At 56.8% G+C, this 21713-nt stretch overlaps 2 protein-coding genes across 6 annotated transcripts; both read right to left on the reverse strand.

The window, feature by feature from the left end:
- Window positions 1-1157: 1157 nt before the first annotated feature.
- Window positions 1158-12401, reverse strand: LOC122213825 (KH-type splicing regulatory protein). 3 transcript variants are annotated; one of them, XM_042928149.1, is made up of 20 exons: window positions 11522-11771; window positions 10351-10447; window positions 9699-9737; window positions 9301-9340; window positions 8307-8356; window positions 7989-8060; window positions 7057-7114; window positions 6587-6761; window positions 6302-6400; window positions 5874-5972; window positions 5658-5760; window positions 4870-4970; window positions 4598-4742; window positions 4350-4510; window positions 4144-4253; window positions 3672-3760; window positions 3367-3564; window positions 3185-3262; window positions 2933-3093; window positions 1158-1808 (listed from the first exon to the last, which is right to left on the reverse strand). In XM_042928149.1, the coding sequence occupies exons 1-20, from the start codon at window positions 11528-11530 to the stop codon at window positions 1800-1802; spliced, it is 1893 nt and encodes a 630-aa protein (XP_042784083.1). In that variant the 5' UTR covers window positions 11531-11771; the 3' UTR covers window positions 1158-1799. The 3 variants fall into 3 exon arrangements, with proteins under 3 accessions (XP_042784083.1, XP_042784082.1, XP_042784081.1); XM_042928148.1 differs by lacking the exons at window positions 1158-1808; window positions 11522-11771 and adding an exon at window positions 12045-12401 and having other exon boundaries at window positions 2324-3093; XM_042928147.1 differs by lacking the exon at window positions 1158-1808 and having other exon boundaries at window positions 2324-3093; window positions 11522-11770.
- Window positions 12402-13785: 1384 nt separating this feature from the next.
- SLC25A41 (solute carrier family 25 member 41) lies at window positions 13786-20639 on the reverse strand. 3 transcript variants are annotated; one of them, XM_042928173.1, is made up of 7 exons: window positions 19199-20636; window positions 18804-18959; window positions 18210-18362; window positions 17924-18031; window positions 15273-15440; window positions 15034-15181; window positions 13786-14235 (listed from the first exon to the last, which is right to left on the reverse strand). In XM_042928173.1, the coding sequence occupies exons 1-7, from the start codon at window positions 19397-19399 to the stop codon at window positions 14063-14065; spliced, it is 1107 nt and encodes a 368-aa protein (XP_042784107.1). In that variant the 5' UTR covers window positions 19400-20636; the 3' UTR covers window positions 13786-14062. The 3 variants fall into 3 exon arrangements, with proteins under 3 accessions (XP_042784107.1, XP_042784109.1, XP_042784108.1); XM_042928175.1 differs by having other exon boundaries at window positions 18804-18988; window positions 19199-19221; XM_042928174.1 differs by lacking the exon at window positions 18210-18362 and having other exon boundaries at window positions 19199-20639.
- Window positions 20640-21713: the final 1074 nt, after the last annotated feature.

Below are 21713 nucleotides of genomic sequence, written 5' to 3' on the forward strand. Positions count from 1 at the left end.
CCCCTTTCTGGGCCAAGGCAGCACAAGGGTGGGCTGACTGGGGGCCACCACCCACAGGGGTAGGTTCCTAACAAATCTGGATGAGGCCTTGGGGGGGCTGCGAGCTGTTGAGGGCTCCAGTGGCGCTGCCCTTGGGGCCTGTGGGCCCCCAGGCCTCTGGATCCTGAATGGGAAACCGGATCTGTGTTAGCATCCAACTACACACCCCAAAGGAACCCTACAGCCATCTAGTAGGTCTCAAGATGGTTACCCCTGGGCCAGGCAGCTCAGATGGCCCCTCAGCTCACTCTCCCATCTCCCGTCCTCATCCTTGGGAGGCCACGGCCGCACACCAAGCACTGGAACTTGTGCCATTTCCCTTCACAGGCCAGGTTTCCACCTGGGGGGACGCCGACAGACTAGGACCCAGCCAGGTGCGCATCAAGGCGGGTGGGACTCCCGAGAGGCACAGCCATGGGTTTGCTGTGCTGGCGGGCTGCATCCATGGAAACGCCTGTCCCCAGGGACCCTCCCGGGTGCCTTGCTCCCCATGTTCCCAGAGGGAACCGGGGCTCAACCTGCTATTGCCCTTTCTGCAAGGCAACCCAAGAAGGGCAGTCTTCGGGGGGCCCACACCCCACTCTTAGAGGCCAAGCCCTGTTCCTCTTCAACTTGTTTCCTCTACAAACACAACTGCGGCCAGCACGCAGTTTTTAGACAAAAAGCACTTTATTTAACCAAAAAAAGGGGAGGGGGTTAGGAAAGCACAATGCGCCTGCAGAAAACTATTTTTTCTTATAATTCTTTTTCTTAAAAAAAAAAAAAAAAGAAAGAAAGAAAGAAAGAAAGAAAAAACACAACACAAAGCTTGTAATTTCCAATCACCATTATCAGGCTTTTACAACATCTATAAAGAACGAACAAACATCTGCTTCAAAACTCTACAGGGGGAGAGAGGAGAGAAAGAGACGGCACCCAGCAGACACGGGGAGGTTTTGTTATCATTTATTTGTGAAGTTAAAAACGAGCGATAAAAAGTAAAAACTGCCATACAATTTTTTGTTTTGTTCTCAATTTGTTTTCAGTTTCAATGTCCTCTTGAACAGTTGAAACACAAGACCAGTCCCGGGGGGGGGGGGGGGGGGGGGGGGGGGGGAAGGGGGCGGCGGGAGGGGCTGCAGGGGAGCCGAGCGAGGCAGGAGGAAAGAGGAGGAGCAGAGGCCGAGGGGCTCGACTGAGGGGGGAGAAGGGGGGGTCCTGAAATAGCAACACCTGGTCCAAGGAATGTTCCAACTCTAACTAAAAAAAAGAAATAGCAAGAGTGACTTTTTTTCCTTTTTAAAAGTTTATTTTAAAAACACGAAGAGGGCCAAGGGTGGTAGGAAGAAAATGAATTGCTTTCCCCTGAAAGAGGCAGTTTCAGGAAGGGATAGAAATTTTTATATATATATATATAATTTTATAGGTTTTGTTTGCTTTTTGTGTTTTTTATATTTAAATTTTTTTTTTTTTTTGGCAGAGATTTAATTCTATCTTCTATGGCTGGCTCAACATGAAAGATCCCAATTTTGAAAGAAAAAAAGCATGAGACACACAGAATGAGCGAGAGAGTGAGAGCCCAGCATCGCCCAGGGCATGACCTCCAAGCCACTCACAGCGAGGGCGCCCCCAGCACCCCCCACGGCAGCCATCGCTCTCTCGCCAAACAAACGAGGGAAAAAAAAAAAAAATAAAGAACACAAAAAAGCCCCCAAACAGAACAAAATGGAAAAAAAATAATAAAAGATTTTCACAGATGAAGAAGTTCACATTCATTCGATTCATTGAGCCTGCGGAGAGGGAAGAGATAGGAATCGGTCACTACGGGGAGGGGAGGAAGGGGCGGGAGACTGGGGGGACGGTGGCGAGGAGGGGGCCAGGAAGCCCCTCCCCTGAACCTGTGGCGAGCTGTAACTGTCTAGGCAAGTGCTCCGGGGAACTCGGCCGAAGTCAGACTGGCTCCTTGATGGAGATGGAGGAGGAGGAGGAGAAAGAGTGACGTAAAGACCAGGAGGAGAGAAGCGGGGTGGGGGGGGCCGCAGAGACAGAGCAGGGCGGGGGGGAGGGGGGGGGGGGAGAAGCGCGCTTGGGGTTTGGGAGGGGGGAGGGGGGCCCTCTGTCCTCAGGAAGGCAGGTGCTCCGGCGCATCACAACATGACAATGTCAGAGATCACGGTGTCCCCACAACACCCCTGTGAGGTAGGTTGGAAGGTGGCGGCGATCGTCATGCCCACTTCACAGACAAAACCGGGACACAGAGGCAGGCGCGAGAGCGGAGGAGGCAGAGCCCGGGGAAGGGGGCGGAGAAGGGGGTGCGGGGGGGGGGGGGGCGCCCTGGGGCCGGCCCCCTTGGCAAGCTCCCCGAGTCCCAGCAGAGCCAGGGCTGACCCGCGCGGGGGCCGCCTGCAACACACAGTCACTTGGACACGGGGGAAAGACCGTGGGGTTAAAAATAAAAGAATGCCAGGAACAAAACCCAAAAAAGTAACGCGGAGAGGGGAAAACACATCCGTTTTCTTCCCGAGTGGCCAGATTTTGAGTGAGCGAGTGAGCAGCCAGGATGGCGACCGACGTCTGTGCCGCTGGCCTGCCCCCCCACCCCCAGGACTACCCACCAGTTCAACAGTTCCGCCTTGTATTGGTTTCGCGCTCTCCCCCAGCATCGCGACAGCGTGACACAGGAACAAGCGGGCCGGCGCAGGGAGGCCTCTTCGTTTAACCTCTGGACCCAGCGCACACTTCCCCAGCTCGTGGGGACTCCCGGAGACCTCTGGCCACACGGCCCCCGCTGCAGGCATCAAGGACACACCCCGCAGGGGAAGGGATTTCCGGCGCTACCCACTAAGGCAGGATGGACGGTGGCCGGGGGTTGGAAGGAAAAAGGAGGAGGAGGAGGGTGGCAATTCCCACTTGCCTGCTGCTGTCCCTGCTGTGTGGGTGGAGGCTGGGGGCCGCCGGGACCTGGAGTCTGTCCGTAGTAAGCGGCCTGCTGTCTGTAATATTCAGCCCAGGCGGCACTGTAGTCTGGCTGGGAGCCTGGGGGCGCTCCCGGACCCCCTCCGGTGGCCACTTGAGCTGCGGGCAAGCAGAGGGTGAGCGAGTGAGGCCGGGAGCTGGAGGGCCTGGACCCAGCGCTGCCCCGCCCCCAGAGCCCCCGGCAGCTCACCCTGCTTCTTGTAGTACTCCTCCCAGGCCTTCGTGTAGTCCTGTTGTGGCGGTGCTCCGGGCTGCTGGGGCTGCTGGCCTGCAGGAGGGAGGCGGCGGGAGGTCAGAGGACGGACGGCACCGGGACCTGGCTGCCTCTCACCAGCCTCCGGCCTGAGCCCCCGAGGCCGCCCGCACACTCACCGATCTTCTTGTAATACTCTTCCCAGGCCTTAGTGTAGTCCGACTGGCCGGCGGGTGGGGGCTGAGGGGGCTCGCCCTGGGCAGGTGGGGCCGCGGGGGCTGGCGCAGGGCCGGGCACGGGGCCTGGGGGCTGCTGGTAGTAGTGTGAGTAGTAGGCGGCCCAGGCGGCATTGGGGTCTGCGGCGGCTGCAGCTTTATCTGTGGGAGGGCGGGGTGGGCTGAGGGGCGGTGCGGGAGGCCAGCCCTGCCCTCCCCACCTGGGCAGCCACGCCCTGCCCTGCCCTGCATCTGGGCAGCCTACTTACTTGGGTCGTGAGGAGCAGGTGGCTGCCACTGGGGGTAGGTATTGCCCCAGCCCTGGGGTGGGTACTGGTGAGGAGGCGGCCCCCCCGCACTGCAGGACAGAGAAGGGGCGACGGGTGAGCCGGGACTGTCGCTCCACGGGGGCAGGCCCGGCTGGCAGGAAAGGGGCCCAGGCCCGGCCGGCCACAGGCTCCTCGCCCAGGAAAAGGCGAGACGATCAATGCCAAAAGAGACACACTATGCTGCTCTGGGATGTGAAAGTCCCCCAAATACAACCTCCATGAGTTTGCCCATTAGGTGGGAGACTACGGTCAACATCTGTGCTGTCTATGGAACAGGAGGCTGGGCTGGGCCTTGCCTAGGGCCGAGACTATTAGCACATCTTGATGTGAGTGAAAACGGGGCCCGTGGCTCTTCCTGCCAGCACAGCAGCCCCTGAGCCCCAAATCCCAGAAGACGGAGACCAATACTCACTGCGGGGGAGCCCCAGGTGGCCCCTGGTTGAAAGGCCCGGGGTTGAAGGGCCCCATGGGGCCAGCAGGGCCTGGTCCCCCTGGGCCTGGTCCAACTGGGCAGAGGGGGCCCTGGAGGAAGGAGAAGCAGATGGTCAGTGGAAGGAAGGGGGGGCGGTTGAGAAACAGGAGCCGGGTCCAGGCTCTAAGAACCCCTCCCGAGCCCACCTCAATCTTTTCCTCAATGAGCTGCTTGGCGTGGTCAATCTGTTGGGGTGAGCCCCGGATGATGAACAATTTGAAATTGGGGTCCCCGTTGGGCGGCAGCTGTCGGGAGATCTCCACAAAGGCGCCTGTCTGCTGGTTTATGGCTTTCACATTTTCGCCACCTGTGGGAGCCACAGGCAGTGAAGGGCGGGCAGGAGAGGGCAGGAGAGGAGTGGAGTGCATGTGGGGCGCAGGTGGGGCCTACTCACCTCGGCCGATGACCAGCCCACACTTGTGAGTGGGGATGGAGAAGGTCATCTCTCCACCAGGGGGGCCCCAGTTGCCTTGGCCCCTTCCTCGCCCCCGGCCCCCCGGGGGCATGCCAGGACCCCCTGGAGGGCCTGGGGGTCCACTCTGCAAGACAGGGAGGAGAGGGAGTGAACACAGAAAGCCAGCCTGGCCCCTGGACTCCTCTGGTGGGGCCGGGCCAGCCCCCCGCTGCACCCACCAGCTGCTGGCCGCACACCCCGGTGCCACCTACCCTGAGGCTCTGGAGGAGATCATTGATGATCCGTGCTGCGTGCTCACACCGGTCTGGGGGCCCCATTATGTGAGCTATCTTCTCGGGACCTGTCCCATCATCTGAAGCCGGCACCCACAGAACAGAGATGGATTTTAAGGAAAAGCACAACACCAAGCCCCCATAACACCGCCTCTGCGAGATAGACATCGTGCCAAGCCAGGTGTCAGAAATATCTCGGGCTCAAACTGCCGCTCACCACACTCCCAAGTATTGAGGAGCGGGCGGGAGATGCCGGTGGGCCCACATTTCCAGATGAGAAAACCGACCACTTAGGACAGGGTGGCAGCCGAGGCTTCTTCCTGTTTGGGGCACCCCGGGACTAATAGGTACCTTTTACTGAGCTAAAAAGGACAACAGACCTCTGAAAGGCAACAGAGCAATCCTTCCTCCCCACAGGCCTGCCACTTGGGAGACTGAGCTGGGGCAGTGATCTGATCTGGTCCAGGCCGCCCCCAGTCAGGATGGGCTACGTGGTAGGGAAGAGGAAAAGGGACAGATCTGGTGACAGAAGACATCGCCTTTGGACTTGGGAAGTGTGTTGGGAAGTGTGCCCCTCAGCAACTGTCTCACATGGCTGTGCCCTCTTCCGCTGTGGCGAAGGAGGCACCACAAGGAGGTCCCAAACTCAACAAGGTTCACACCGCGGTGCCAAGGCATCTCAGCGGACTCTCGGAAGACTCCCTAGGACACAGCTGGTGGACACAGTCGCCCTCCAGCCAGCTCATCTACTCGGCGAAGCCCCTGACCTTGCTTAAACTGTATCCGCACACCAGCATCATTCTGGATCTTCTTGATCATCTCTCCGCTCCGGCCAATAACCACCCCGACAGAATGCCTGGGCACCGGCACCTGAGGGAGGGGTGGAGGAGGGTCCAGCTGGGTCCTGTCCCCACAGCTGTGGCGCCCTCCACCCACCACACCCAGCCCATGGCCCTCCATCATCGGGGTAGGCCCGCACTCACGTCAATGCCCCCGCCAATCCGGGATCCGTACTCGTTCCGGTCCCCAAAGCCACCCTGGTCACGCTCCCGGAGGATGTCCATCACCATCTCGCAGGCTTGCTGCAAACACACAGGGCACGCTCTACTCCAACACCGCTCCCCCGGCGTCCCACCACCCAAGGGCCCACGGGCCGAGGCTGAGCCCACCAGCGCCCCGCTGAGCTCCTGCCCTGCCGTCCCGAGAGAGGGAGGAGGAAGGATGGCCAGCAACCCCCATTTTCCAGATAGGAAAATGAAAGATCAGAGTTTAGGCCTCTTACTTGTGTCCAGCACTGGGAGGGACAGCTCAGCATGAGAACGCTCTCGAATACTGCTTCCCCTTTCAATCAAATCCCGAGCCCCATCTGTCACTCACTTCTCCAGGTGCCCCAACACCCCGGGGTTCTCACCTGCACTTTGTAAGGATCCCCAATGATGCGAAGAGGCTTGTCCACGTTCGTGTTCTGGGAGCCATCTTGAATTAAAATCATCTTCACTCCAGCTCGTTCCTTCACAACCAATGTGGATAGTCAGTGCTGGGCTTTCAAAGGACTTTCTGGGGCTAGTGCACGTGGGTGGGGCAGATATGACCACAAGGGTAAGAGGCTCTGGCAAAGCAGCCGGTGGGGTATGCACACGCAGATGCAGGAAGGAGACTTTCCTGGGACAGGAGGAGCTTCCGTCCCAGCCCTCACCTGCAGCTGCTTAATGGTCTCGCCACCTTTGCCGATGACCAGGCCAGCCTTCCCTGCGGGGATCATGATCTCCTGTACAGTGCCGTTCTGGCCCCCGTTGGCATTGTCGTGGAACTGTCCTGGGGGGCCCCCACGACCCCGAGAGACGATGTCATCCAGCATCATCTTTGCTTTCCTGGGAAGGAGAAGACTGGGACTGAGACACCTGAGAGAGTACTGGCCTGACAGCCCCGTCCAGCTCAAAGGGAAGAAGGTGAGTCCGACACGCGTGTCTGGCAAATGATGACGAGGAAGAGGGTCCATCCCCAGGGCTAGGGCTGGGGCCATTCGGGTTGTTTTCCCAGATCTTCGGAGTCAGGGGAATCGAAAATCAGTACAGTCCCTGGCGAGGGCGACGCCCCCAACTTTCCAAAGGATGGAGAGACCTTCTGCTTGCTCCCCTCATCACAAGGGCCCAGCAAGGGACTTACTGGACAGACTCCGGGGCTCCTGTCAAGGATACGCTGCGCTCTGGTAGGCCACCGCTGTCTGGAGAAAAGAGACAGGGTCAATGCCTTTCTGAGTCTGTGGACACCGGAGAAAGGCTTTCTATGGAGATGACGAAAGTTGCACTACCAGTGGCCACTTCTGCCACCATTCAGTGGCCTGACAAACCACTACCTTGCCAAACACCCGGGAGGCTGCTCTATGCAAGACCAAGGTCAGGAAGCTCACAGTCCAGGAAAGGCGACAGATCTTTCAGGGACAAAGACGAGATGGAAGATGTCCTGAACCTAGGCCACTTCTGCCACCGTTGAGGACCACACATGCACTCTCCACGGCCTATGAAGGCCACTACGTTAGAGCAAGTCCTCAGACACCCCTGCACAGCAGTCCTTGCCTGGCCTTCAAATCTAGGCCTGGCCTCAAAGTCATTCCCTTGAATGCACCTCCCTGCTTCACACGTTCTCACTGATTTTCCACCAGGTGCTTAGTTCAGATGGTGACTTAACTAATCGCTTAGAGCAGGATCTAAAACAAGACTGTTTTTTTTTTTTTTAAAGTAGGCTCCAAACCCAGCATGGAGCCCAATGCGGGGCTTGTACTCCCGACCCTGAGATCAAGACCTGAGCTAAGATCAAGAGTCAGACGCTTTATCAACGGAGCCACCCAGACGCCCCTAGAACAAGACTTCCTATATTCAATTTTCGACTCTCCACCTCAGCCCTCCCCCTGCAAGCATACAATGGAAGAAACCAAAGTTGCAGCCACACCGCAGGGCACTGTGCTGTACGAGTGGAGACCCTGCTCTGAGCCCGGCACACAGAAAGCACTCGGTGAACACCAACCCATTTCACTTCTGTCCTGTCGGAGTCCAGCCCAACCCCCCACGCCCGTCGTGACACAAGTCTGGCTCTCCTACCTGGAGAGATCTGGACTTTGCAGCCTGAATCCTGCTGGATTTTGTTAATCTGTTCACCTCCTCTGCCAATGACTAGGTGGAGAAAAAGGAAAAAATAGAAAGGATTGGTGAGGGTACCCTAGCGCTGAGAAGACTGTGGCAGGGGTTCCTGGCCTCCCCTCCCCAGAGAGCTCCACCATCCTCCCTGCCCAGAGTGGACAGGTGAGAGCGGAGCGGACCACAGGAGTCCTGCTCAGACCAAAGGCTCTGGGCCAACAGGGGCTCCCAGGGCGCGGTCCCTGACAGGGCGTGATGGGCATCCCACAGTGACCCACTCACTTAGTCCCACCATGCCATCCGGGACCCTGTACTCTTCTGTCATTGAAGTCCTGCAAAGACAGATGGTAACAATCAGTCTCAAGTGGGAAAGAAGACAGGGGGAGGGGAATGGAAGAGATGGGAGAGTCTCCAGCAGAAAAGGCCGCTGGAAGCCAGAGCTCCTAACATGTTCCTAGGCCACAGCTCCTAACCTGCTCCTAGGCCACAGCTCCTAACCTGCAGGGTCCTTGGTGCTTCCAGCCTCTGGCCCTGCTTCCCACCAAGGGCGGGCCTAAGCAGAACCCTAAGAGAGTACAGGAACCCCTCTCCCCACAGCAAGCCACTCAACCTCTCGAGCACTCATCTTCCCCATTCGGGCCGTGAGAGGCTTGGTTGAGGTCAGCGTGGCCCCTGAACTAGTGCTGTTCCACTGATTCGGGACAAGAGCGAACACTCAGACCGTTTACAGAATTCCGATAGTCATTTCAGGTCTCTAGACTCAAAAGAAAAAAGATCTGTATCTTTTTCACGTCCTTTCTCTAGTAAGCCCTTACTATATTTTATGTAATTAAAAAGTGAAACAACGTGGTCCTTCACGAACAATTCTATGTCAGATCCACTGGACTCGTTCTGGGGGGCAAAAAAGTTAAGAACCCCAAGCCCCATCAGCTCTCAGGGCTCAAACATTTGCAGAAGGCGGACAAGAAACCCACGGCCAGCCCCCCGCCCTTCTGGGAAGATGGCTGTCTGCTGAGGGTCTCACCACAGTGCACAGAGACCACCCCCTCCTTCATCATGGCCACATGCTCCCCTCCCCTCCCTAGGCCCTACACACAGACCAACATAGGAGCAAATGCTGCTCCTCTGCCTCCTGGGCCTCTCTCTGGCCAAGTAGCAGTGGGGACAAGGCCGTAAAACGGTGTACCCCCCGACCACAGCTCTCCCCACATCAGCAAGGAAGGCCAGAAGACAGCTGACAGACGAGGAAACAAGCGTTCTCCAAATCGCGACTTACCTGGGGGGAGGATGGATGGGTCCAAGTTGAGAACTGATGGCTGCAGAGAGAAAACCCAAAGCAAAGATTGGCCTGGCTCCTCCTTGGGACCCTGAACACTGCTGGCCCCCCGGCACTCCTGCCTGCGTGAGGAGTGGCTGGAACTTACTAGAGTGCTTCTGAGCCTTCCTGAGCGCTCAAGTGTGATAAGCCCACCTCACATCAGCACACCCACTGACTGTCCCTGCCTCAATCTCTGGGGGCTCTGGGATCCCTAGAGCTCATGGACCCCAGATGATGAATACCCAGAGCCTCCACAAAGGACAGATGCCCTCTGCCTAGAGCTTCCAGCTCCCGACTCCTAAAAATCTCTTAAGACCCTGACACTGCCCTCTGCCTGCATCATCCAATGGACTTACAGTCTCCCTGGGAAGCCAGTTTCTTGCTCTCCGGTTGGTCTGTGAAAGAGAGAGGATGTCAGATGCTGCACCCACCCACCCACAGCTGCCTCAAATCTGATGCTGGTGCCACACGGCCTGGCAAACAACCCCCCCTCCCCCACCCCCACCCCCAGAGCCCAGACAGGAGAGTAGCAGGGACCAACCCCAGAAGAGGGACAGACTTCCATCAGTCCCACCACCAGCACTAAGGGTGAAACAGTCCTTCCGAATGGGAACAAGGACGGCAACACTCGAGTCCAGGGGCAAGGAGGGCCGGGGTGAAAGTCCGGTTTGGGTTGATCCCCACACTGATCACTTTGGCTGCCGTGGGCAGTGCTGCATGCCCTAGGGCCAGCCACACTGCACTTCGGTGGGGCCTCGATAAAACCGTGAGCACTTCCCAAGCCTACCAGAAGGGGAGGAACAATCTTGAGAACTTACAACTTGGACCTAGTCACAATCTGCTCCTCTCAGCCACCTGATACCCCAGAAAGGCAGCCCGAACAAAAACAACGAACAAAGCTGGGACGGCTGAGGTTTTAAAAGACCAAATGGCAGTGGGCTTCCCCCTGACTCTGAGCCAAACAAAGGCCACCCCCAGGCCTTCCTCCCAGCAGGTAGTTACAGTTACCTCCATCTTCTAACTGCCTCTTTTGGCCCCCAAAACCAAAATCAGGAGTGCTGTTATTCACTGTGGTAGCAGCGTCGCCTCCAATTTTGGCTGCGATCTAGAAACAAAATTGTAAGCACACAAGATTACCACCAAAACCCAACCTTCCCTGGTGCTCGGCTCAACTTCTCGGAACCTACCCAAGGACTCAGCGTTCGAGAGTCATCCAGGAATTTCAAAACTCCCTTTCTGGATGAGATTTGTACCTACGCTGCTCGTGATCCGACGGGCAAGCCACACTGATCTGTTCTCGAGAGGGTCCCCAGGTTGCCTCCACGAGGGAACCAGGGAACCAGAACGTGTGACTGTAGCCCCACTCTTCTGAGATGTTAAAGAGCACAACTTTCCTTTATCTCCCTCACCCTCAAAATCTTTGTATCTGTTGAACAAACTGTAGGGACGTTTTTGCTTAAAGGCATCTGAAACCTTCGTTCCACCAAAACAAAAGACCCTCTTGGGGCACACATGTTACATTTTAGACACGTGAAGAACAACTTCAAACAAGCCTGATCCAACAAATTTAAAACCAGAGTCCGTTTGTGGGATTATCACAAGTTTTCCAAAGAAACACAAACCATGAGCTAAGCTGAGGATCTATCTTCCACCTCTCCCCATTTTTTTTTTTTTTTAACACTTGGGGGCCAAAGCTCTTAGGATGAAGACTTTTTCCTATTAACTCTCCCCGTTGTAACTGCTTCTCAGTTAAAGCACTTGGGTGGGCGTCCAGATTAAGTGCACATTAGAACCCTACCTGTCCCATCTCATAGGTGAGAAAGCCACAGACCACACTGGGCGGGGAACAGGGCGTTCACCTAACGGGACCTCCCACTCTGCCCTGGAGGCACTGAACAACCCAGGGAAAGCACTCTTGCGGGAATGCACTCAGTGGGCCCCCAGCTGGTCGGCTTCCCGGGAGGGCGGCAAAGTTCTCCCATTCTACAGGCCTCCTTCCCTCCAGGACGTGGGGAGGCCGCAAATGGAGCCGGGGAGGTCAGTCACACCAGCATGTGACACCTCCACGTTACCATCACGCCTCAAAACACAGTGGTGGGACCCTCCCCCCTTTCCAAAAGAGGCAGACCACGCTTTCAAGGCACCGGAAGCATCAAAAAGAGCCAGCCCCTATGCCTACCCTCCCCATTTCGCCTAAGTGCTCGGCCGCTCTGATAGCAGAAGGGTCCCTCTTCCACTTTCCAGGCTGAAGAGGAAGAGCTGTTTTCCTCTCGAAGTCCCTTCTTCCCGGGGAGCAGACAAAAATGCGGCTGGGCTGGGGGCAAACGGGGCCCTCTACCCTGATGGGGAGATGAGGGCAACGCCAAGACCGTCCCCCGGGGAAGGTGGACACTTTGCTTCCAGGAGAGGGGAGCACGCCCTCGGGTGTCCTAAGAGAAGGGCTCCCCAAGTGAGTCCCCGCTTTCCGGAGCCCCTTGAACATCCAGGGGCCACTCCTGGCGACCCCCTGGACGCCCCATGCCCCTGCAGGGGGTCACCCGCTGGGGGCCACTGGAGACACCCCGAGCGGCCCTGGCCCCCGCCTACCGCCCCACGTGACCCCGCGGCGGCCTCGCCCCCCCCACCCGCGACCCCGCGCGCGCGCGCGTGACCCCGCCCCCTCCCCCGCCCGCGCGCGCCCCTCAGGCCCGCGGCCTCCTCACCTGGCGGGCCCGCTGCACGGCGTCGGCGAAGGCGTCCTTGCGGATCCCCGGGCCTCCCCCGCCGGGCGGCTGGGAGGGACCCCCGGCCGACCCCCCGCCCGGGCCGCCGCCGCCGGGGCCGCCGCCGCCCCGGTCCCCCGCGCCCGGCGGGCCCGGCGGAGGGCCTCCCCCGGCGCCTCCCGCTCCCCCGGCTCCCCCGCCGCCGCCGGCGGGCGGCGGCGGCCCGGGCGGGGGTCCTCCTGTGCTGTAGTCCGACATGGCGCGGCGGGGCCGGGCCTGGCGCGGAGGCTGAAGCTGAGGAGGAGGCGGCGGCGGCGGCGGCTCAACGCGGGAACAAGGCCTCGCTCCACACGGCCGCGGAGCACTCTGGGAACCCAGCGGCTGGGAAGACGACGAGGGGGGAGAGGGACGCCCCCTCCCGCCGCCGGCGTGACGGACGGCGCAGCCAGGCCAATGGGAGGCGGCCGCCGCTCCTGGGACACCAATCGCGGGCTCCGGAGGCGAGCGGCCAATCGGAGTGCCGCGAGAGGCAGTGGGCGGGAGGCGCCGCGTGACCGACAGCTCTCGTAGGCAGTGGGCTGCCGGCTGCCGGTCCTGGGCGGGCAAATCGAGGAGACCCGAAAGGGCAGGAGGCCCAATGAAGCGGGAGTTCCAGAACTACGGGGCGAGTTCAGAGCCGGATTGACGGCTCCAGAGAGTCAAGTGGACGGGAAGGAGGGGACTGACGAAAGGCCCCTTTCAACAGGCTGGGCGGGCGCCAGGTGAGATAATCGTGCACGCAAGCCAATGAGTACACGCAGGAGGCGGTTCTTGTCAAGATTGGCAGTCGATTTAACCCAATTCCTGACGAGTCCTGGGTGACGAGCTTAGGTTTGGACCGGATTGCTTTCCCCGTTAACCAGAATCCTTTTCTAGCCTTGATTTCTAAGCCAATGGCTGGGTGGTGGGGGCGGTGCAAGGTGACAGACACCGCTGCAGACAAATGGCAGTGAAGGCAGTAAAGGTGCCCGGTTTTGGTGGGAGCCAGTGGAAGCGCAGCTGCATTGGGGCGGAGCCGGCCACCCAGACGACGAGAGGCGATTGGCGGTAGCGGGAGTGAATGGCAGTCGACGTGGGCAGTGCCGACCGGCTGCGGGAATTCGGGCCTGACGTCTGAGTTAGCGCCCCTGGAGCCTGACTGGGTAGGCCGAACACATGGCCTGCTCGAGGTCTTGGAGATCGGTGCTTCCGGGGGTGGGGTGGCCCGAGAGTAGGAGGGAACCCAGGGATCCCCTGTATCCCTTCACTTCAACACCCAGGATTCTAGAGCCCCCACTTCTCTTCCAGGATTCAGTGAAACCAGTTCCCCTCCAGAATGCAAGGGTCTAGAGCCGTTGGTTCTCTCCTAGGACCCTAATGCCACACCCCACACCCGCTTCACATAAGGTCTGGGATCTGAGCTACAAGCACCCGTCCTAGGTACTTAATTTCTCTCCTGAACCCAGGTATCCGGTAGCTTTACAATTCCTATTCAGGTACAAGGGGTCCAAGATATCCAGCCCCCACTCCGGGCCCCCGGGATCCCAGGTACCTGGCTTCCACTTTTGGACCCAGATATCTGAAGCGACCAGCTCCCTCTTGGACCTAGGGTATTCCAGGTCCCCAACTCATCTCCTGGTACCAAGGATTCCTAGTCCCCTCCTAGACCCAGAGATTCCAAACACCCAGCTCCTGTCTTGGACCCAGGTATCCCAGACCCATCCAGCAGAAACCGTGTCTTTATTTCAGATAGTCTCCTTGTCCACCATGTCACCCTGAAGCCGGGACAGGCCATAATGGGCCAAATTGGAGTCCAGACTAGTCCCAGCCTGCACCCTGGGGAGGGGTCCCCAAGAATCTTCTGACCCAGGCCCCCAGACTGCTTCTCCTGACAAAAACTGCCCCACCCCCCTCGGGCCTCAGCCTGGAGGGCTCTTTGGGCCAGGGGACACTGGACCCTCCTGTCCATTTCTGCCCAGGGTGTGTCGACCAGACACTGTCTATACGCCCAGGGTTTTCTTCATGGCCTCATACACCACATAGCTGATGCCACCTGCTGGCAACACCTTCAGTAAGGTGGGAGTCATGCCTCGGTACAGCCCAGGCCAACCCTGCTGGGCCAGGATCCGCCGGAAGATTCCACACATGGTGGGGTTTGATCCCTTCACGGTGTCTGTGGAAACAGGGGAAAGCTTAGAGTTGATCCAGTCTCCTGGGGGGCTAGAATGTTGCGGGGTGGGTGAAGCCAGGGGCAGAGGTGTGGGGGTCAGTTGGGAAGGAGTCTGGAAGACTTTTAGAGGAAATTGGTCAGTTTGGGGAGAGTGGGAGTTTTAAGGATTTGTTTTTAGGAGCAGCCTGAAAAACATTCAGGCTTATTTGGGAGGGAGCTTCTGAGATCTCCCGGAGACTTGGCAAGTGTGCTAAGGGGTAGTTTGGGGATATTTTTAAGATTAGGGTAGTGAACTGAGGACCTGTTTGGATGTTTGTGGATTGGTTCAGGGGCTGAGCGTCCATTTGGGGAAGCCACATTTGGGGAGTATCCAGGTTAGTGGGGGCAGTGGTTATGACATCTTCCTATGACATTGGGACATCTAAGAGTCAGATTTAGCAAATTTAGGAACTTCAGGAATTTTGACTTTTGGAGCCAATAAGAGCTGGGTCCGTTTTGAAGAAGTTGGGGGACATTTTGGGGAGACTATGACTGGAGGCCAGTATGGGGGCCTGGGTCATGTTTGGGGACATTTGTGGGGGTCAGTTGAACGAAGTGAACTAAAATGTTCGTTTTAGTGGTTTGTAGGTTAATTTCAGGGCCGGGATCAGATTTGGGGGTGAGTCTTGGTGGGCTCAGAGGTCAGCAGAGTTGGCCAGGATCAGATGTGGAGAGTTTGGGAGTCAGTTTCAGGGGATGAGAAAGTTCAGAGTCAAGGCCGAGGGGAGGGGCATGTCCAGTGGCTAGTGGCGCTAGTCTGACCTTGGGCCTGCATCCTGGTGCGCACCAGAGTCAGCGGGTAACTGGCCATCTGGCCACAGGTCGTGGACAGCGTCACAGATGACAAACTGACCAGGCCACTAGGATTCTCCATGTCCCTGCCTGACTTCAGCCAGAAACACCTGAGCATCTGCAAAAGAAAGGAGTCAGGAGGACGTTCACGACGGGCCTGGGTTCATACCACTCCTGGCCCTCCCCGCCCCGGGGTGGGGGACCCACACCTCGTAGACCGCCAGGTCGGTGCAGGCATAGGGGATGATCCCAAGCATGTTGGGCAGGTAGCCGCGGTACAGGGCACGGGTGCCCTCCCGCTCCAGGATCTGCCTTGCACAGTCCAGCAGCCCCTCGTACTGGCCGGTCCGGCGCAGGGTCAGCCGCGTCTTCAGCACCTGGGCAGCGGGAGGAGGGAGGTGGCTTACCTGCATGTGCTCATTGACCCTCAGCAGCGGCTGTTGTCTCCATCCTACAGCTGAAGAAGCTGAAGCTCAAAAGTGCACAGAGCTGAGTTTCAAACCCAGAGCCATCCGACCCCTTGGCCCGTGTATGATCTTGAGCCAGGGTTCAGAAGCTCAAGTGCTGACGGAGGTCGGGAGGCTAACGGAAGCGATGTGGACTGAGTGGAGGCTGCGGCCGCTTACCCCCAGCGGCAGCCAGACATCATGCCATGGGAATGCAGAGCCCAGGTGGCCAGATTTGCCAGTTTTCCAAGAGGAGCCAGACATTGGGATTTGTATGAAATGCCCCAACATCAAAATACTGGCCACTCCACAATTGCACACCAAGTGCAGTGGGCAGGATTCTAAGGTGGTCCTCAAGAGGTTCCCACCCCCTGATGTGTATGCACCCCCCCCAACCTTGATAATGTGCTAGACTTGTAAATAGGATTGGGTATCACTCCCCTTGACAAGTTACATGACATGATGAAAGTGAAGGGATTTTGCAGATGCAATGGAGGTCCTTAAGCAGTTGGCTTTAAGTGAAACGACACAAATGGTGCTGGGTGGGCCTGACCAAATCAGGTGAGCCTTTTAAAAGAGTCTGCTGCCAGAGACAGAAGAAATCAGAGAGATTTGGGAGCATCCCAGACACTCTTCAGTTCGTCTTAAACAAGCGGGCTGTTGTGGAGAGGACTGGACCACATGGCAGGGAACAGTGGGTGGCCTCTGGGAGCTGAGGACCTCAGTCCTACAACCATAAGAAACTGAATCCTGCCGGGGTGCTGGGTACCTCAGTTGGTTAAGCCTCTGACTTTGGTTCAGTTTATGATCTCACAGTTCATGAGTTCGAGCCCCATGTCGGGCTCTGTGCTGAGAGCTCGGAGCCTGGAGCCTGCTTCAGATTCTAGGTCTCTCTCTCTCTGCCCCTCCCCCACTTGTGCACTTGCGAGCTCTCTCTCTAAAAAAAAAAGAAGGAAAGAAAGAAAGAAAAGAAAAAGGAAAGGAAAGAAACAAGAACTGAGTCCTGCCAACGACCAGCAATCTTGTCCGAAGACCCAGGCCTCTCATGGGTTCATTGTTGCCCAGCCAGCACCTTGATTTCAGCCTGGTGGGACCCTGAACAGAAAACCCGACTAGCTGGGCGCCTGGGTGGCTCTGTCTCTGCCCCTCCCCCACTTGTGCTGTGTGTGTCTCTCAAAAATAAAAATAAAAACATTAAAAAAAAAAAAAAAAGAAGAAGACCCGAATAGCCAGGGCCCAGGTATGACCCACGGAGACACATAATAAATCTGTATCATTTGAGGCCACTGAGTCTGTGGCAGTTTGTTAGGTAGCAACAGCACACAAATATCCTGGAGGAAATTTAACTAGTCAAGGGCAAGAATTATATGGAAAAAAAAATTTTTTTAAAGACCGTTAAATCACATAAAAGGAGATGTGAACAAATGGAAATGTTTTCCATTGCTAAAAAATACCAATAGGTGACTTTGTTTTCTGAACTAGACAAGTTACTCCTAAAGTTTATATGGGAGACCTAACTGGAATGACCTGATAAAGAAGAGAAAGGATGGGGCGGTGGTGAGAAAGCATAAGATCAAACCTCAAAAATTAAAGACAGTAGATAAAACTACAGGGGTGCCTGGCTGGCTCATTTGGGGGGAGCACGCAACTCTTGAGCTCAGGGTTGTGAGTTTAAGACCCACGTTGGGTGTAGAGATCACTTAAGTTAATAAAATAAAGAAATGGAGGCAAAACTATATCGGCAGTAAAATGATTGGTGGTTTCCAGGGATTCAGGAGGGAAGCAGGAGGGAAGCAGGAACACAGAGGATCTTTCGGGCAGTGGAACTACTCTGTATGACCCTGTAGTGGCAGATACATGTCATTATACATTTGTACAAACTCATAGGACATACAAGGAGCAAACCTAATGGCAACTACGGGCTTTAGTAATAATGTATCTATATCAGCTCATCGATTGCAACAAATGTACCACCCTGGCTGCCATGTTAATAGCAGAAACTTTGTACATGTGGAGAGAGGTATAAGGGACCTCTGTACTTCCTGCTCAATTTTTCTGTAAATCTAAAACTGCTGTACAAAAATAAAATCTTAATTGTCACCCACCCACCCAAAGAAAGAAAAAAGACATGAGTGTGTGGACAGACCCTCCTGAGCAAGGAGACGAAAGCCAAAATTACACCCAAACACACACAGTTTAGTAAATTACACAGGTGGCATCTTGGGGCATTGAAGAGAAAAGGAGGGGACCCGTCCAGTAAATAGACGTGGGAAGCATCTGGAATAAGGGTTTGACACACACCTCCTAGGAAGGAGAAGATGAGGAGGAGGGGAAGAGGGAGATAAGAAGGAGGAAAAGTAGCCACTGGCAGCTGGTTTTCACCTTGTTTCTTCTTCCACGAGGTATTCTCTTACCTCCATGGGGTTGATGAGCGTCTGGGAGGTGGCCACAGCTAGGGAGCCGGCAAGGAGCCGTTCCTGAATGGGTGGGGACCCGTGCACTCCGCAGAAGTAATTCTTACACTGGGGGAGGAGAGAGGAGCAGGAGAGAACCGCTCACCATCTTCCTAGCTGGAACCCACCCTGGGTCTGGGGCCAGAGGGTGCAGGTGTGTCTTGGGTAGGGATCTGGGCTTGTGAGGGGTGGCAGACAGGTGTGGGTCGAAGGGTGGGGCTGGAGAAAGCAGGCCGTCCCCGCCCACCTGTTCAAAGACAGAGAACTTGATGGCATACTCGGGGGCAATCTTGAGGACGTTGATGCCATTGCCCCGCCACAAGGAGCGGAAGCCCCCCTCCCGGACCATGCTTCGGAGCCCCCCCAGCAGGTTCATGAAGTTAGTCTTGGAGGAGTAGACCTGCGGGGAGGGAGGCCCCCGGCCCTGTGAGGAGCACCCCCCCCCCGCCCTCATCTCCCCCTCCATCCCAGCTTGGAGCTCAACCCCATCCTGTCCCCACTCTGTCCCTGGCCAGCCCCACAGTTCTGCGACGCAGCACACACACCCGGAGGCCCATCTCCTCATCTTCCTCTCCTCGCCAGGCCCAGTTTGCCTTCAAGGCCATCCGAAGACCCTATCCCCGATCCCCTTACCCCCAGTTCAACCTGCGTGCCGCCTCCACATTGGCTCCCGTTCTACCCTCGCTCTTCTCTCCATTCAGCCTTCTCCTGACTCCAACCCTCGTCCCGGCCCCACCCTCACCCCCAACCTGCCCTCCATCGTCTCTCTCCCTCTCGCTCTCTCCTCTCCACCTCCGTCCAACCCCACCCCGAGGGCTCCCGCGCCGCACTCTACGCGCACCTGCATGTACACCTTGGCTCGGTCCAGAGGGGCCGTGCCAGTGCGGGATACCGCGCCTGCCATGGCTCCCGAGAGCAGAAACTTCCAGAGGGCCCCCTCGCTATCCACTTCGAGGACATCCACGGGGACCATCAGCTGCTCTCCTGTGTCCAGCACCTGCAGGGCAGACCCAGCTCCCACCCACACTATGAGCCAGGTTGGAGCTCTTTCCTCGAATCTCCAGAAAGCCCTCCAGGTGAAAGGCCCACCCCGGTCCCCACTGCTTCAAGGTGGGGCTGCGGGTCCGCTCGGAGGGGAGTGGGTCACGCAGAGGGGGCAGGCGGCATGGCCTTGTGGCCCAGCGGCCAGGCTGTGGGGGGCGGGGGTGCTGGTAGACCTACAGTTCCCAAGCTCACCTGCTGTGATGGGAGATGATCCAGGTCATTTTCACCGACGTGCCCAAACACATACCCGTACACGTGTGTACAGCCCGGGTTCCGGGAGGGGGGCGGGGGTGGGCTTGGAGGTGGGGCTTTGGTGAGTAAGGCCTTGACCCTCTTAAACAGGGTCTGGACCCTCAAGCAGGGCTTCTGAGCCCCCTCGGGTTGGGCTCCCATGCAGCTGGAGGGTTAGGACGCCCAGATTCAAGACCCAGCAACCATGTGGGAGAGCCACCTTGTCAATTTGGGCACCAGAGCATGATGAGGTCACAGAGGCCCTCGTGACCTCACTGGATATGGTGGGCAGAATGAGGGTGTCCCCCACAAAATGCCCACGTCCAAATCCCTCTGAACCCACGAACTTGTCATGTTACACGGCAAAGGGGAAAGTAAATTTGCCGAAGGAATTAGGGTCGCTAACCAACCGGCTGATGAGACGGAGAGGTTATTCTGGATCGACTGCACGGGTCCGGTCTGACCTCCTGAGTCCTTAAACAGTGAAGAGGGAAGCACAGCTTTCGGTGTTCAAAGGATTCAGTGTAAGAAGGACTCGACCGAGCTTCGCTGGCGTTGCAGGTGGGGGAGGCATCCGCCAGCCCCCGAGTGCGGGCAGAGCCTCCTCGAAGCTGGAAAAGGCCAGGAAGCAGATTCTCCCCTGGAAGTCTCCAGAAGGAGCTTGACTTTGGCCCCGTGAGATTCATGTCAGACCTCTGACCTCTAGAACAATAGACTCGTGTTGTTTGAAGCCACCAAGTTTGTGGTCATTTGTTAGAGCAGCCAGAGGAAACTAACGCACTGGGTTTCGTTGTCATGGCAATGGGAGACAGAAGTGAGGGAGAATGGGAAGGTTCTGGAGTTCTGGGAGGGAGAGACACCGTTGGTCCCCAAAATAAGGCAGGCCGTAGGGTTGGAGGCAGCCCGGGTTTGAATCCCATCTAGGACAACTCTTGCTGTGTGTGACCTTGGGATACTCGCTTTACTTCTCTGAGTTTCAGTTTCTGCATTTGTAAATCGGAAGTAATGCTAAGCCCTACCGCACGGAGTCAATGGGCTCTAAGGAGTCTTCAGGGAGAGAACACCCATCCTCCAAGTGGTTTGGTTCAAAAATCTTGATGTCATCCGTGATTCCTCCCTCTCTCTCATGCGCACGCTGTCAGCAAATCCTGGCTTAACCTTTAACATACACCCAGAATCTGGCTGCTTCTAACCACGTCTCGGGCCTCCACGCTGGTCCAGCCCCATGATGGGTCCCCCGGACAGGTGCCGTCATGGCCACTCTGATCCCTCCCACTCTCACCCCCCAGTCTGTCCTCCCCACAGTGGCCACCAGAGGACACCAGTGAGCACCTGAGTCCCGTCCTGCCCTCTGCCCACAGCCCTCCAGGGCTCCCACCACCCCAGGTAGAAGCCCAAGTCCTCCCTGAGGCCCACCACACCCTGTACAACCTGTCCCGCCCCCTCTGCCCTCCCTCCCTCCCTCTTTCCCCCTTGCCCACTCTGCTTCAGCCCCACGGGCCTCCTTCCTCTTCCTCCAACACGCCAGGCATGGTGCTGCCCCAGGGCCCTTGCACTGGCTCTCTTCTCTGCCTAGAATGCTGTTTTCCTAGACATCGCCATGCTGCCTCCCTCGCTGTCTTTAAATCCTTATGCAAACATCTCCTTCTCCCTGATGCTGCCTCTGACCACCCTATTTAAACTCTGCCCTGTAGGATTCCATATCCCCCTTCCCTCCTTTGTTGGTATCTGTAGCACCTTTGTTTCCCACATGGTTACATATTCACTCATGTGTGTTATTATTGTTTCTCGCTCCCCACTGGAATGTGGGGTCTACGAGAGCAATGGTGGTTGTCTGCTTCACTGACTTCCGTGTCCCATGTCCAAAACCGGGTCTGGCACCAAGTAAGGGTCCGGCAAGTAGATGGTGAATAGGTGAAGAAGATAACACATCCAAGAGCTTAGCACACAGCCATGGCGTGTAGTGCTTGCTCAATAAATGTAAGTTCTTTTCCCTCTAAAGATGTTAGTTGAAGCACCTCTTATTTTGGGGAGACATAGAAAGAGAAAAGCAGTCTTTCTGGTGTCACACTGCATATCAGCGGGGCCTCCTAAGCCCCAACCAGCGTAATGGGATGCAAGAACGTGAACGAGAAAACAGAGGTTAACGGACCCGATTCAATCAAATCAAAGTGGTAATACTCGATGCTGGTGTGACTGAAGCAAAACTAGTAATGCTCATTCCTTGTTGGTGGCTGCATCTATCGCATACGAGTTTTCTGGTGGCATGATCCTGGAATAGTCCTAGCCTTTGGCCCAGCGATCCTGCTTCTGGGCATTGATCCTCAGGACATAATTTAAAGGAAGTAAAAGTACAACATAGTCAGCCAGGTTTCATTTCTTAGTTGAGTGTGTGGAAAATCATGTCTGTGTATGTGTACGTGTATCGGTTAGCTACAGCTGCATGACAAAGTACCCCAACTGTAGCAGCTTAAAA

The sequence above is a fragment of the Panthera leo genome, chromosome A2, assembly GCF_018350215.1.
Source record: "Panthera leo isolate Ple1 chromosome A2, P.leo_Ple1_pat1.1, whole genome shotgun sequence".
NCBI classification, from domain to species: Eukaryota; Metazoa; Chordata; class Mammalia; order Carnivora; family Felidae; genus Panthera; species Panthera leo.